The sequence below is a fragment of the Salvelinus namaycush genome, chromosome 41, assembly GCF_016432855.1.
Source record: "Salvelinus namaycush isolate Seneca chromosome 41, SaNama_1.0, whole genome shotgun sequence".
In the NCBI taxonomy this organism is placed as follows: domain Eukaryota; kingdom Metazoa; phylum Chordata; class Actinopteri; order Salmoniformes; family Salmonidae; genus Salvelinus; species Salvelinus namaycush.
In genome coordinates this window covers 13,236,034-13,251,643 of record NC_052347.1, presented here as the reverse complement: position 1 = coordinate 13,251,643, position 15,610 = coordinate 13,236,034, and the positions used below count along the sequence as shown (strand labels likewise).

General features: G+C 43.4%; 1 protein-coding gene across 1 annotated transcript in view; it reads left to right on the top strand.

Annotated features, from left to right (window-relative positions):
* LOC120034526 (alpha-1,6-mannosylglycoprotein 6-beta-N-acetylglucosaminyltransferase B-like) overlaps positions 1-14,521 on the top strand; it is a 90,220-nt gene extending 75,699 nt beyond the window's left edge. The window contains exons 11-18 of the mRNA XM_038981118.1: positions 238-368; positions 1,175-1,180; positions 2,453-2,608; positions 2,707-2,853; positions 3,044-3,160; positions 7,523-7,597; positions 12,986-13,254; positions 13,557-14,521. Of these exons, the coding sequence (XP_038837046.1) occupies positions 238-368; positions 1,175-1,180; positions 2,453-2,608; positions 2,707-2,853; positions 3,044-3,160; positions 7,523-7,597; positions 12,986-13,254; positions 13,557-13,755 (1,100 nt within the window). The 3' untranslated portion in view covers positions 13,756-14,521. The remainder of the gene's footprint in view (positions 1-237; positions 369-1,174; positions 1,181-2,452; positions 2,609-2,706; positions 2,854-3,043; positions 3,161-7,522; positions 7,598-12,985; positions 13,255-13,556) is intronic.
* The last annotated feature ends 1,089 nt before the right edge of the window (positions 14,522-15,610 follow it).

Sequence of the window (15,610 nt, the reverse complement as noted above, 5' to 3'; positions counted from 1 at the left end):
CCTAAGTTTATGTAAACTTCCGACTTCAACTTTATATCACTCCCTTTGGTTCCTTCCCCAGGCGTCATTGTTTCTATTTCATGTATGTGTGCTGTTAGTGTTTCTTGTTTTGTATTATGTTCCGTTTATTTTATTAAAACACTCACTCCCTGAACTTGCTTCCCGACTCTCAGAGCACGTCGTTACATTGACTTTGAGATATTGAGCGTGACCCTTTGCTATGTTTGTCCCTCACAGCACACACTCCAGACAACTCCTTCATGGGTTTTGTGGCTGAGGAGCTGAACGACACAGAGAGGCTGAGCATCCAGAGGAACAAGGTGGACAGCATGGCAGTGGTGTACGGCAAAGAGGCCAGCATGTGGAAGGTGATCATATGGATATTAATGTTCCATTTCTACACCACTAATGTCACAAATCAAGGAAAGAAAACCATATTGCTGAGAGTTGACTGACACCCCAATGGGCGTATCACCTGCTCCTGTTTACAAGATATCAACAAACAAATGACTTTTTCCCTACTAAGATGTCCAGTTGAGGTGGCGTCTCAACATATTTACACAACAGTCAGCAGTCTGTTATACGCTGCAGTGTATTCTGTCATGATGTGTTAAATGGAGTGCACCCCACTACCAGCGACAAGCTAAAACATGCCTAAGTTATTCTCTCCTATCTGCCAAGCATGACACTTCAATCCGCTAGGTATATGTATGTACGCCCAGGGAGGTGTGAGTGTTGTGGAAGTGGCAATTGTTTTTGTTTAGCGTAAATTCTCCCTCCAAGCTACAGGAAAAAGGCATCACTTATTGATGTGTCTGGCCGCCTCCCCGTGGTTGAATCAGCTGCATTTATTCTCTCATTCTCTATGCTTATTGAATTCCCCCTCACTATGAACAGTTTGAGGTACGGCGTGCGAGGTATAATATTTATGAGTATGAATGCCATCTGTGTCTGGCTCTCCCTCGACACTGACTACCCCTCACTGCTTCTGGCATCATCCTCAGCTCTCCGGTTCTCATGCTTGTCAGCTATGTGTTGTACTACAGCTGTATGTCTACAAGGAGACAAAATGACTATCATTTTATCTCTCCCACTCACTCACTCTTTTCTTTTCTCCTTCCCACATGGTTTCCTCCTATTCTGCTCTCATGTCATGTTGATGGATCATCTCCAGCTCCAAGTAAGTATACCTGCACTTCCTGTCAATGATTGACGTTTTGAACACCCTCTGAAACGTTGTTTTACATTGAGCCGTAGTACGGACTGTCCCTGGTGTTTGGTTTCTCTGCAGATTCCTTTTATAGAGATTGATACTGTTCATGCACAATGAATGCGTTAATGTTCCATTACATGTGCCAGACAGTTAACTACAATGATTTTGGAATGAGTCAGCAGCTTTAGCTCTTCAGACACAGAAAGACGTTTCAGGTGAATCATCTTTATCTACCATAAAGATACTGGAGTTTTTATAAAAAGGCCTGAGGTTTGCGTTCATCCTGGTCTATCTGCATCTGTCATCCCCCTGTCAGATCAATAAACTGCTGCCCTATAACAGGTTTAGGACAATACAAAAGGTGGAGTTTTAATCAATACTCAGAATGTCAGCTCTCTACTAATGATAGTTTTACTTTGTGTGCTCTTTTATATGGAGACACTGACATCAGTGGTTCTATTTACAACTGGAAGGGTTCTTAGTCTACAGAGGGAGAGCTCATACATATTTATTTATATTGTGTTCAGTACAAATGTTTTATGTTAGGCTAAGTATGCCACTGAAGATTTGAAGCAATACAACATTCTCACCACTATATGTAAATCATGCTTACCCAATACATCTCTATGATCAGTGAGCGGTGTGCTGCTGTAGCCAAGGTGAAACCCATGCTTACTCTTCACACTCTATGGCCATTATCGTGTCATTTGCCCTGGTGCTGCTGTTGCTTGGTGTAGGAAATCAGATCACCCCTCTAATTGGCTATGCCAGTCTGTATGCACCAGAGGCTACAGTAGCCACCCCACTAATCCTAGTAACAGTCAGTCATACAGGCTTCTGTCCACACTGCCCTGCAACAATCAGAAGCTCTCCAGGGTGAGAGGCCTATCAGTCAAGGGGTTTTAACTCTTCTGAGAGATGACCTCCATGCTACTGTAGTCTTCTTAGGTTGAGCACATTCTCCTTTGCTCTTCAGTCCCAGGAGGGTGACACAGATAATATGGAGGAATCTCTAAGTGGAAGAGGCTGACAGCCAATGTCATGAATAACATGTTTGCCCCTGTCTTGGTTATGCCTGCAACCAACACACTGAACATAACTTTATGTTTGAGAAGAACTTTGAACTCATACAGAATTGGTTAAAAAAAGGAGTAACATTCTGCATATTTGGGGTGGATAGATAGTGTGGCCAGTCTGTGTGGCCAGTCTGTCCTAACCATTTGTTCCATTGACCCATAGGGTAAGGAAAGGTTCCTGGCCATTCTGCACCGCTACATGGATATCCATGGGACTGTCTATTATGAGACACAGCGCCCTCCAGAGGTGCCTGCTTTTGTCAAAAACCACGGCCTGCTGCCCCAACAAGAGCTGCAACAGCTGCTCAGAAAGGCCAAGGTATGGAGGGTTTCAATACCTTCTTATATAATATACTTCAAGTTGCCAGTAAACAGCAGCAGTTTGGTTCATCTTTTTCTTTTCCTCTCTCAAACAAGCTCTTCATTGGGTTTGGCTTCCCATACGAAGGGCCAGCCCCTTTAGAGGCCATAGCCAACGGCTGCATCTTCCTGCAGCCCAAGTTTAAGCCGTCCCACAGTTCCCTCAACCATGAGTTCTTCAGAGGGAAGCCCACTTCCAGACAGGTGAGCGGGTTGTCTCTGTGGTGTCAGTGGACTGTCTCCATACTGTCGAGAAAATGAATGTTAGTCAGTGAATTAGTGCAAGGTAGGCCTCAACCTGACTCGTGTGCTTCTCTGCTCGTGGCTGTGTCCATGTATTGTCTGGATGGAGACTGTATTGACTGATATAGTATTGTGTTAATTCCTCCATCAGGTCTCCTCACAGCATCCCTATGCTGAGCAGTATATAGGCAGGCCACATGTCATCACGGTGGATTTCAACAACTCCCAAGAGTTTGAGTCTGCCATACGTGACATCATGAGGACCAAGGTTAGTATGCTAATTTCACTTGAGATGATAAATTAATATATGCCATTTAGCAGACGCTTTTATCCAAAGCGACTTACAGTCATGTGTGCATACATTTTAAGTATGGATGGTCCCGGGAATCAAACCCACTATCCTGGCTACAGAGGACCACATGATTTCACAGGGATAAGCGTGGCTGTTCAGAGACAAATGACCTTTCAGATGTATTATCTTCACTGCATCTCATGTTAAAGAAAGTCTTGAGTGTTAACATTACCTACTCATATGATTAATGGTGCCGTGTAGGTATATAATCTCCTCTCCCACAGACTGTATTTCCAGTTGTGACCCACTTCTCTCTCACATTGCTAATTGAGCTGTTAATCACAGGATCCAGTGTAACTGCAAACTGCATAGCTGGCTCCTTCCAAGGACTTTAGTCCTAATTGCCTCAGAGATGGAGTTGCTTAGTAGGTAAACTGGGCAGCAGACACCTGGGTTAGTATGGCAGTCTTCCAGAGGGCCCATACTGTCTTCTCCAGGCACTAACCATTGTCTACTGGAGATGATATTAATCTATCATGCTGTGCTCAATCTGTCGCCAGGCCAACATGCAAGGTACGGCCAATCGATCCCCCAACACGCGGGGAATAATGGCAGGTTAAATATAGCCCAGACTTGCTGCCGAGGGAACCAAAACGGAGCATCCACTTGATGAAATGCTGTGGTAGAACACGTGCATGTAATGGGTAGGAGTGGAGGAGAGGGGCAGGAGGAAAACAAAACAACTAAATAATACAGGACACAAGCACTTCTCATTATGTTGATATACAGTGCATTCAGACCCCTTGATTTTTAAATTTTTGTAATAGAATTTTTTTTAGCCCACTTTTTTCGTCATATCCCATTACGATCTTGTCTCATCGCTGCAACTCCTCAACGAGCTCGGGAGAGGCGAATCATGACCTGCCAAACCACGCTCCTTAACACCCGCCCACTTAACCCGGACGCCAGCCACACCAATGTGTTGGAGGAAACACCGTTCAACTGATGACTGTGCAAAGTGCAATGCAATGTGCAAAGTAAGGTGAATGCACCAATTTGTAAGTCGCTCTGGATAAGAGCGTCTGCTAAATGACTTAAATGTAAATGTAAATGTAAAGCTCCCCCCGGCCAAACCCCTCCCCTAACCTGGATGACGCTGGGACAATTGTGCGCCGCCCTATGGGACTCCCGTTCACGGCTGGTTGTGATACAGGCTAGGATCGAACCCGGGTCTGTAGTGATGCCGCAAGCACTGCGATGCAGTGCTTTAGACCTTTGCACCACTCGGGAGGCCCCTTGACCCCTTGACTTTTTCCACATTTTGTTACATTACAGCCTTATTCGAAAATGATAAAATAAATTAGTTTCCTCATCAATCTACACACAATACCCCATAATGACAAAGTGAAAACAGGTTTTTATGTTAGCAAGTTTATTACAAATAAAAACATATCACATAAGTATTCAGACCCTTTGCTATGAGACTCGAAATTGAGCTCAGGTGCATCCTGTTTCCATTGATCATCCTTGAGATGTTTCTACAACTTGATTGGAGTCCACCTGTGGCAAATTAAATTGATTGGACATGATTTGGAAAGGCACAAACCTGTTAATATATAGTAAGGTCCCACAGTTGACAGTGCAAGTCAGAGCAAAAATCAAGCCATGAGGTCGAAGGAATTGTCCGTAGAGCTCCGAGACAGGATTGTGTCGAGGCACAGATCTGGGGAAGGATACCAAAAAAATTATGTAGCATTGAAGGTCCCCAAGAACACAGTGGTCAACCATCTCTGGAGCGCTCCACCAATCAGGCCTTTGCGGTAGAGTGGCCAGACGGAAGCCACTCCTCAGTAAAAGGCACATGACAGCCCGCTTAGAGTTTGCCAAAAGGCACCTAAAGGACTCTCAGACCATGAGAAACAAGATTATCTGGTCTGATGAAACCAAGATAGAACTATTTGGCCTGAATTCCAAACGTCACGTCTGGAGGAAACCTGGCACCATCCCTACGGTGAAGCATTGTGGTGGCAGCATCATGATGTGGGGATGTTTTTCAGCAGCAGGGACTGGGAGACTAGTCAGGATCGAGGGAAAGATGAACGGAGAAAAGTACAGAGAGATCCTTGATGAAAACCTGCTCCAGAGCGCTCAGGACCTCAGACTGGGGGCGAAGGTTCACCTTCCAACAGTACAACAACCCTAAGCACACAGCCAAGACAACGCAGGAGTGGCTTCGGGACAAGTGTCTGAATGTCCTTGAGTGGCCCAGCCAGAGACCGGACATGAACCCGATCAAACATCTCTGGAGAGACCTGAAAATAGCTGTGCAGCGATGCTCCCCATCCAACCTGACAGAGCTTGAGAGGATTTGCAGAGAAGAATGGGAGAAACTCCCCAAATACAGGTGTGCCAAGCTTGTAGCGTCATACCCAAGAAGACTGAAGGCTGTAATCACTGCCAAAGGTGCTTCAACAAAGTACTGAGTAAAAAAGGGTCTGAATACTTATGTAAATGTAATATTTCCCAAAAATGTTTATACATTTGCAAACATGTCTAAAAATCTGTTTTTGATTTGTCATTATGGGGTATTGTGTTTAGATTGATTAGGGGAAAATCAATGTAATACATTTTAGAATAAGGCTGTAACACGATGAGGAAAAAGTCAAGGGGTCTGTATACTTTCCAAATGCACTGTACTATACAGTACACACTGAAGGTGAAGAAAAACATGTCCCCTCTTTGATCCAATGTGGGTGAACAACAATACTAATCCCTGTGATATTCACTGGTGTAAAAGGAACCCAATTGTCATACTTGAGTAAAAGTAAAGATAATTTCATAGAAAATGACTATAGTAAAAGTGAAATTCACCCAGTAAAAGTCTAAAAGGATTTGGTTTTAATTATACTTATAAATCATTTCACATTCCTTATGTTAAGCAAACCAGATGGCATGATTTTCTTGTTTTATTATTTTACAGATAGCCAGGGGCACACCTCAACACTTAGAAATAATTCATTAACAAAGCATTTGTGTTTAGTGAGGCAGAAGCAGTAGGGATAACCAGGGTTGTTCTCATGATAAGTGTGTGAATTGGCAAATCTTTCTGACCTGCTAAGCATTCGAAATGTAACTCGTACTTCTGGGTGTCAGGGAAAATGTATGGAGTAAAAAGTACATTATTTTCTTTAGGAAAGTAGTGAAGTAAAAGTTGTCAAATATAAATAGTAAATTAAAGTACAGATACTCCACAAAAAACGACTTAAGTAGTACTTTCTAGTATTTTTACTTAAGTACTTTACACCACTGGTGATATTGTAATCAGGTATACTGGTCAGATATGATGAGTATGTATGCAGGAGATGCTGTTGGTTTAGAGATGTACATGTATTCTAAAGCTGAATTCAATTCAGACTCCATGGAGAGCAGTTATTTTCCTGTTCCTTTTCATTCCATTATATAAAGATGCCCAAAAGGCAAATTGCATTCTGGAATAGCTGATGAGGTGCCAGATACATTTCATTAAACTCAGATGAAATAAACAAGTAAGTGAGCGCTAAAAGGAAGTGAATGCTAAAAGGAACCATTTATCAGTTTAAAAGCCCAAGTGCCTCTGAGAGGCCTGATGGTAAACAATGAGATCTCTTTTAAATGGCACAGACATCTTAGGTTAGGTGATGTGGAATGGGACTACAGTACCATCACACTGATTGAACATTTCCCACTCCAACATGTATCATAATTATTTATGTAATCTAACCCAAATAGGCTTTGGATAACAGCAAAATAGAAAGCATTGGCCTGCAGACTTCATCCTTTCACACTGATGACTAACGTGTGTTTACTGCTGCATTGAAAAGAAATGCCTTCTCTGTGCTGTTTTCACCGCAGTGTCACAGCATCTGTTGTGTATGTAACATACGTTCTAACCTGTAACTCTATGAAATATGCCAGCTCTGGAGAAAGTTTTCACATGATCTGGTAAAGGTCAAAAGTGGGATGGTCATCACATCCTCCAGTGAGTTGTTAAAAAGATTCACACATTCGGTTTAGCAGCTCGTACATAACCTGTGATCGATTGTCAGCTTAATCCATTGTTTGTCATATTGATGTAGTCAATGTTAATAGAGTAATGAAATCAAGTCAAAGGCTGTCACCTGTGATGTAGGAGGTCATTGATTATAATATGAAGCAGCTCATAATGAAGCCGTTCACAATTACCTTAATGAATATGTCAGCTTTGATTAACGGTAAACCGTTGCAGTACTATTATAGCTGTGGTGTTGGTGGAGGTCTGAGGCCGATGGTGTGTGACGGTGTATGATTTCCTTTCTGCAGGTGGAGCCATATCTGCCCTATGAGTACACCTGTGAGGGGATGCTGGAGAGAGTGCATGCTTACATCCAGAACCAGGTGGGTTTGTGTTGCATACACTGGCCTTCATTACCCTGGAGATGGTGCAGCCAACCTCATCCACATTTATTTATGCACAGGCAAGATGAAGTCACACGGTACTGTATACATATAAAAGAGCTAATTTACACACACACACACACACACACACACACACACACACACACACACACACACACACACACACACACACACACACACACACACACACACACACACACACACACACACACACACACACACACACACACACACACACACACACACACACACACACACACACACAGTCCTGTTTAACTAACCTTGTGGGGACACACAATTCAGTCCATTGAAAATCTTCTTTTCCCTAACCCTAAAACTAACCCTGGACCTAATTCTAATCCTAACACTAATTCTAAACTTAACCCTAAACCACCTAGAAATAGCATTTGACCTTGTGGGGACTAACATAATGTCCCCAGTTGGTCAAAGGTTTGTTCATTTACTATTCTTGTGGGGGCTTCTGCTTCCCACAAGTATAGTTAAACACGTCCACGCACACAACCACACACACACTAAAAGCCTTTTAATATTTCTTTGCACAATTACACACATTGTCATGCTCCAGTACGTTCATCATGCTGAGATGATTTGTGCGGTGCACAGAGGGGCCTGTCTGCCAGTCTGGTTAAGGCCGTGGCAGTGGGAGAAAAGGGGAAATAGGGTGGCCTATGCCCAGCTCTGATCCACTCCCCCATCTGTCCATCACACACAGAGTTGTGTGCTCAGTGGGCTGTGACTGACTGAGACTGCCCGCCTGGCATGTACGAGCCCAGACTCCCAATCAGCGACAACCCTTCTATCCTCCTCCGTGGGCAGCACTGACCCCCATGATCCTCACGGATTCTTTATTTAGAATTTTTATACTGCTTTCTCATGACACACACACACAAACACACACACACAGACTCCGGATGAGGTGGGTGACAGCTCGCCCTGTTTTCCTGTTGAGCAGTAGCCCAGGGCTGGGGGGCCGTGGTGTGGTGGAGTGGAGGAGGCCTGGTTATTGCAGCAGGGCGCTGGGAGCCTGTTTAATAAACCGGGCTGGGGGTCAGAGGAAGATGTCGCAGAAATATTATTACCTGTTCCTTATGAATAGGCCCGACTGGAGGAGGTGCTCTCCCAGGGTTGATTCCTGCCTGAAACTCATTTGATTATTGGTGGTATAACTGTATTATAGACATGACGATACTTCAGTGTTAAATTCAAATCTTCCTCCCATCATATCTAAGCCAATATGACACCAATCTCAATGAAAATTCGCAAATCAACTTGATTGGAGGTACTCAACACACTCCCTGCCTCTTGTCATGAGCCGTTACTGAGAACCACATAGCAGAGTATTTCTTGTGCCTACCTAGCTAAAATTCTAGACGTCGATTAAAACGAGACTAAAGCGGCCATCGGGATTTTAAAAATGCCAGATTGACTGAATGTGTAGGTGTAACAGTTTTTTGTCAATTTATAATTTATCCTCTCACGTGCTCATTTCTGTCCGTTAAGTGCCAAAGATGCTACCTTTTTGTAGCATTTCTGAAAGAATATGTAAGCGGTGCAAATGCATGCTTGCTAGCATCGGAGAAACTCCTATCAGTTTAATATCCATAATACATTCCAGTACACTCTTACACAGTGCCAAACTAACAACTCTGCCATGTGTTGGATATTTTTCAACTCTGTCGCGCGCACCTGTGTGAAGCTAGCCACAATAGTGGAATTTGCGGTTCACCTTCAAACTAAAAGCACCCATTGAAAATGATTCAAACTGATACAAATAGTGGTTGAGATGTTGAACAGCCCTTAGCCGTGGTACAGTGGGGCAAAAAAGTATTTAGTCAGCCACCAATTGTGCAAGTTCTCCCACTTAAAAAGATGAGAGGCCTGTAATTTTCATCATAGGTACACTTCAACTATGACAGACAAAATGAGAAGAAAAATCCAGAAAATCACATTGTAGGATTTTTTATGAATTTATTTGCAAATTATGGTGGAAAATAAGTATTTGGTCAATAACAAAAGTTTCTCAATACTTTCAATACTTTGTTATATTGGCAATGACAGAGGTCAAACGTTTTCTGTAAGTCTTCACAAGGTTTTCACACACTGTTGCTGGTATTTTGGCCCATTCCTCCATGCAGATCTCCTCTAGAGCAGTGATGTTTTGGGGCTGTTGCTGGGCAACACAGACTTTCAACTCCTTCCAAAGATTTTCTATGGGGTTGAGATCTGGAGACTGGCTAGGCCACTCCAGGACCTTGAAATGCTTCTTACGAAGCCACTCCTTCGTTGCCCGGGTGGTGTATTTGGGATCATTGTCATGCTGAAAGACCCAGCCACGTTTCATCTTCAATGTCCTTGCTGATGGAAGGAGGTTTTCACTCAAAATCTCACGATACATGGCCCCATTCATTCTTTCCTTTACACGGATCAGTCGTCCTGGTCCCTTTGCAGAAAAACAGCCCCAAAGCATGATGTTTCCACCCCCATGCTTCACAGTAGGTATGGTGTTCTTTGGATGCAACTCAGCATTCTTTGTCCTCCAAACATGACGAGTTGAGTTTTTACCAAAAAGTTCTATTTTGGTTTCATCTGACCATATGACATTCTCCCAATCTTCTTCTGGATCATCCAAATGCTCTCTAGCAAACTTCAGACGGGCCTGGACATGTACTGGCTTAAGCAGGGGGACACGTCTGGCACTGCAGGATTTGAGTCCCTGGCGGCGTAGTGTGTTACTGATGGTAGGCTTTGTTACTTTGGTCCCAGCTCTCTGCAGGTCATTCACTAGGTCCCCCCGTGTGGTTCTGGGATTTTTGCTCACCGTTCTTGTGATCATTTTGACCCCACGGGGTGAGATCTTGCGTGGAGCCCCAGATCGAGGGAGATTATCAGTGGTCTTGTATGTCTTCCATTTCCTAATAATTGCTCCCACAGTTGATTTCTTCAAACCAAGCTGCTTACCTATTGCAGATTCAGTCTTCCCAGCCTGGTGCAGGTCTACAATTTTGTTTCTGGTGTCCTTTGACAGCTCTTTGGTCTTGGCCATAGTGGAGTTTGGAGTGTGACTGTTTGAGGTTGTGGACAGGTGTCTTTTATACTGATAACAAGTTCAAACAGGTGCCATTAATACAGGTAACGAGTGGAGGACAGAGGAGCCTCTTAAAGAAGAAGTTACAGGTCTGTGAGAGCCAGAAATCTTGCTTGTTTGTAGGTGACCAAATACTTATTTGCAAATAAATTCATAAAAAATCCTACAATGTGATTTTCTGGATAATTTTTTCTCATTTTGTCTGTCATGGTTGAAGTGTACCTATGATGAAAATTATTTTTAAGTGGGAGAACTTGCACAATTGGTGGCTGACTAAATACTTTTTTGCCCCACTGTATATTGGCCATGTACCACACCCCCCCGGGCCTTATTGCTTAATTATGTTGTATAATAATGTTGCATAATCACCTTCCAGTGTAAAAACCTTGGAATTTAAAAACAAGGTTTTAATTGAGAATAGGCATTGGTCTGATGCTGAAAAAATAAAGGAAATTCCCATGAGCACCACATTGCCTATTTCACCCATGCCCTACCTAGGGTTTCCAGCACACAGCTTCGACCTACTACAGTAGCTATGTTGTTCTTCAAACTATGTGTTGGCAGGTTGCTTAGGATTCATACTCTTCAGAGGGATAATGGACTTTACAGTGTCCTGCTATCAAAATGATGTATACCGGTATGTGTGTATATATACAGTACCAGTCAAAGTTCTGACACACCTACTCATTCATGGGTTTTTCTTAGTTTTTACAATGTAGAAAATAATGAAATAACATATATGGAATCACGTAGTAAACCAAAAAGTGTTAATCAAATCAAATAGATTTTAGATTTTAGATTCTTGATGACAGCTTTGCATACTCTTGGCATTCTCTCAACCAAGTTCACCTGGAATGCTTTTCCAACAGTCTTGAAGGAGTTCTCACATAAGCTGAGAACTTGTTGGCTACTTTTCTTTCACTTTGTTGTCCAACTCATCCCAATTGGGTTGAGGTTGGGTGATTGTGGAAGCCAGGTCATCTGACGCAGCACTCCATCACTCACCTTAGTCAAACAGCCCTTACACCGCCTGGAGGTGTCTTGGGTCATTGTCCTGTTGAAAAACAAATGATAGTCCCCCTCAACGCAAACCAGATGGGATGGCATATCGCTGCAGAATGCTATGGTAGCCATGCAGGTTAAGTGTGCCTTGAATTCAAAATAAATCACAGACAGTGTCACCAGCAAAGCACCATCACACCTCCTCCTCCATGCTTCACGGTGGGAACCAAACATGCAGAGATCATCCGTTCACCTACTCTGTGCCTCACAAAGACATGGTGGCTGGAAACAAAAATCGCAAATTTGGACTCATCAGACCAAAGGCCAGATTTGCACCAGTCTAATGTCCATTGCTCGTGTTTCTTGGCCAAAGCAAGCCGCTTTTTCTTATTGGTGTCCTTTGGTAGTCGTTTCTTTGCAGCAATTCGACAATGGCCTGATTCACGCAGTCTCCTCTGAACAGTTGATGTTGATGTGTCTGTTACTTGAACGCTGAAGCATTTATTTGGGCTGCAATCTGAGGTGCAGTTAACTCTAAGGAACTTATCCTCTGCAGCAGAGGTAACTCTGGGTCTTCCTTTCCTGTGGCAGTCCTCATGAGAGCCAGTTTTATCATAGCGCTTTATGTTTTTTGCGACTGCACTTGAAGAAACTTTAAAAGTTATTAATTTTACGTATTGACTGACCTTCATGTCTTAAAGTAATAATGGACTGTCGTTTCTCTTTGCTTATTTGAGCTGTTCTTGCCATAATATGGACTTGGTCCTTTACCAAATAGGGCTATCTTTTGTATACCACTCCTACCTTGTCACAACACAACTGATTGACTCAAACGCATTAAGAAGGAAAGAAATTCCATAAATTAACAAGGCACACCTGTTAATTGAAATGTATTCCAGGTGACTACCTCATGAGCTGGTTGAGAGAATGCCAATAGTGTTCGAAGCTGTCAAGGCAAAGGGTGGCTACTTTGAAGAATCTCAAATATAAAATATATTTTGATTTGTTTACTGCATGATTCCATATGTGTTATTTCCTGGTTTTAATGTCTTCACTATTATTTTACTTGTGCACCGACAGATTTTTCACCTTGTCGGCTTGGGTATTTTGGTTACGACCTTTTGGTTACTGGCTCAACACTCTAACCACTAGGCTACCTGCTGCTTCAATGCTGAATGTAGGCTACAGTAGAATTGACTGATGAATGTAATGCTGAATAGCCAGATTGTGTAGTTATTCTGTTGTATTGTACTCGGCAGGAATTCTGTGCACCCGAAGCTCCATTTCCCTCAGCAAATGCCTCCAGCAGTTGGCCAGGCAGCCCCCCCAGCCCCTTTGTCCTGCTGCCCAACTCCAGTGCCCTGGCCTGGGCCTCCAACATCACTCCCCCCTCCTGGCCCCCGCTTAGCGCCCTGAGGCTGCTGGCCTCCCTGGAGGGCCAGTCATGTATAGATGCGTGCCAGAGCGCAGGCCTGATCTGTGAGCCCGCCTTCTACCGCTTCATCAATATCAAAGAGGCCTTCAGCGGGTGAGCTGCTGCTGCTGCCTCCCTTCACCACCATCTGTTACACAACATTACATCTTGTAATTTAACATTTATCAGATTCTGTTATACAGCACGATCACTGAGGAAACAAACAATGAATATGAGCATCTTAAATTCTTCTGAATATCCTCCCTCACTCTAATGCACTACCCAATGTGCTTTGGTGTAATGATATTGATAGCCATTTATGAAGCCTTTTTTTAAACATTGATTATAATGTAAATCACATGACTTAATATGAATAATGATATATAAAGAAATGTCTCTCTGGTGTCTCCGCCCAGGCTGGAGGTGCAGTGTGAGGGGGTGGAGGCTGAGATCAACCACATCTTCCCAGCCTTCTCAGTGGAGAATAGTGAGTGTGGCCTCCAGAAAGACCCTCTGCTGTTCAGCTGTGCCGGGGCCAACACCAAGTACCACCGCCTCTGTCCCTGCAGGGACTACCGTAAGGGCCAGGTGGCGCTGTGCAGGGACTGCTTATGACTGTGACCAGCACCTGGGGGAAGATGACCTGCCACCCCTCCCTCAGCCTTGGCCATCCCAGGGGCCCTTTCTATAGGTGGGAGGGACACTGAGGAGGATGGCCCTGCTGGAGGTCACTGTGGGTGACACAGAGGAACCAGTAGGGTCGGTCGCCATGGGGTAGAGGAGCAGCTGTACAAAAGATCACTGCTGGTATCATTATAGCACAGGGTGGAATGCTTCACGGAACTGGATCATGTTAAAGTGAGACAAAGGAGACTCCCTACCTGCTGCTCTGATCGGAGGCTCAGTGCTGAGTGCTCAGTGTGGCAATTCTGAAATTACTAGAATACCCAGTCGCCAAACCCACAAAATGGCTGCCAAACAAGACGTGTGGCTGACATAATGCATCTCAGGGAAATGCATGATTGTACTGTACCCTGCTAAAGTGATGACGCTGCTATAAGGTGAAAGTTTTACAATAGTCTTTATGGACTACATTGGGTCCAACAACAGGAATGTTAGGGGGATGGAGTTATGAGGAACACAGAAATGAGGGGATTCAAAATGATATCCCTGATAATTGTATTGCAATGCTATAGTTGCTAATATCTGCATTGCTTCAAGTGACATGCAGATACTGTATGGAATGTAATGTTCTGTGAAATACTTTGATCATAATGCAGTTGGGATATTTGTACAGTAGATGCACTAATAGATGTAATATTTTCCATGTCTCATACATTAGTATATTTGTACATACAAGTGTTGATTAATAAAAAAGACAATTGAAACATTCTGGTACAACTCTTCTCTGGTACAACTCTTCACCTCTAAAACAAGTTTAAGAGTCAGGTTACGTCTTGAGACATGCATGAGTCTGTAGATTTAGAAAAGCAATTGAGTGTAAAGCTGTCATCCATCTTTTTTGGTCAATTTCACAAAGCCAAATGGAAGAGAATGTTCTAATGACTTCTTTCAGAGTTGGTGATTTCTCTGCAGGCACTGTTGGCTTGGACTCATTTAGTTCATGGAGTGGTGCCTAAATACCCACAGACAATTCGTGAGTAGGTTGCCAGAGTGGGTGGAAGGCTGCATTTAGATGGTGCAGATCTCAGAGTGAGTTCTGTTGGGACGGAGAGTAGTGTTGGCTTATCCATGGCTCTAGATGCAATAGATCCCACCTCTCAATCATCTCACCACAACCAGCAGCTCTACAGTTCTTTGCTATCTTGGTCTGTCCGACTTCAGGATTTTGTCTTGTAGACACCAATGATTTACTGAAGTAACCGTCAAACACAAACTTATACTCCACAGTTGCCATACCCCAATACCATGATGAGACCCAGTAAAGTGAGTTTGCAGGGGAGCTGGTCCATGAGGGAGATTGAGCTGGAGGTAGATGTTGAGAAAGCCTATATACTGTAGACAATCATTCAATTATCCCTTTGCAATCAACAGGGTTAATAGCCCTCATCAGCATTTCCCATTCCCTGACCTGGGTGTAAAATGAACGTCATCATTTACTTGTTGAGGCTGCCAATAATGTACTCATTTACATATATTTTGATATAGAGGCACCAATATGGATTTAGTGAAGGAAACTGACGGAGACATTTCTACAACATCTGATGTGAATTTTACGATTCTTCCACAAGTAGATTACTCTTTCATAAAACACATGGAAGACACTCTGAAACACATGACTGATTCTATCATTTCAGAGAATGACATTAACCAACACATCAGACAATCTGTGCTGATGACTAAACAAAGTTTTAGTTCCAAACTCCTGTTGGTCCTCCCACGGTCTTCTCCCTCCTGTGGTTGTCCTGATTAAGATGCCATTACCAGGTTGTGTATCACTCCTCTCTGG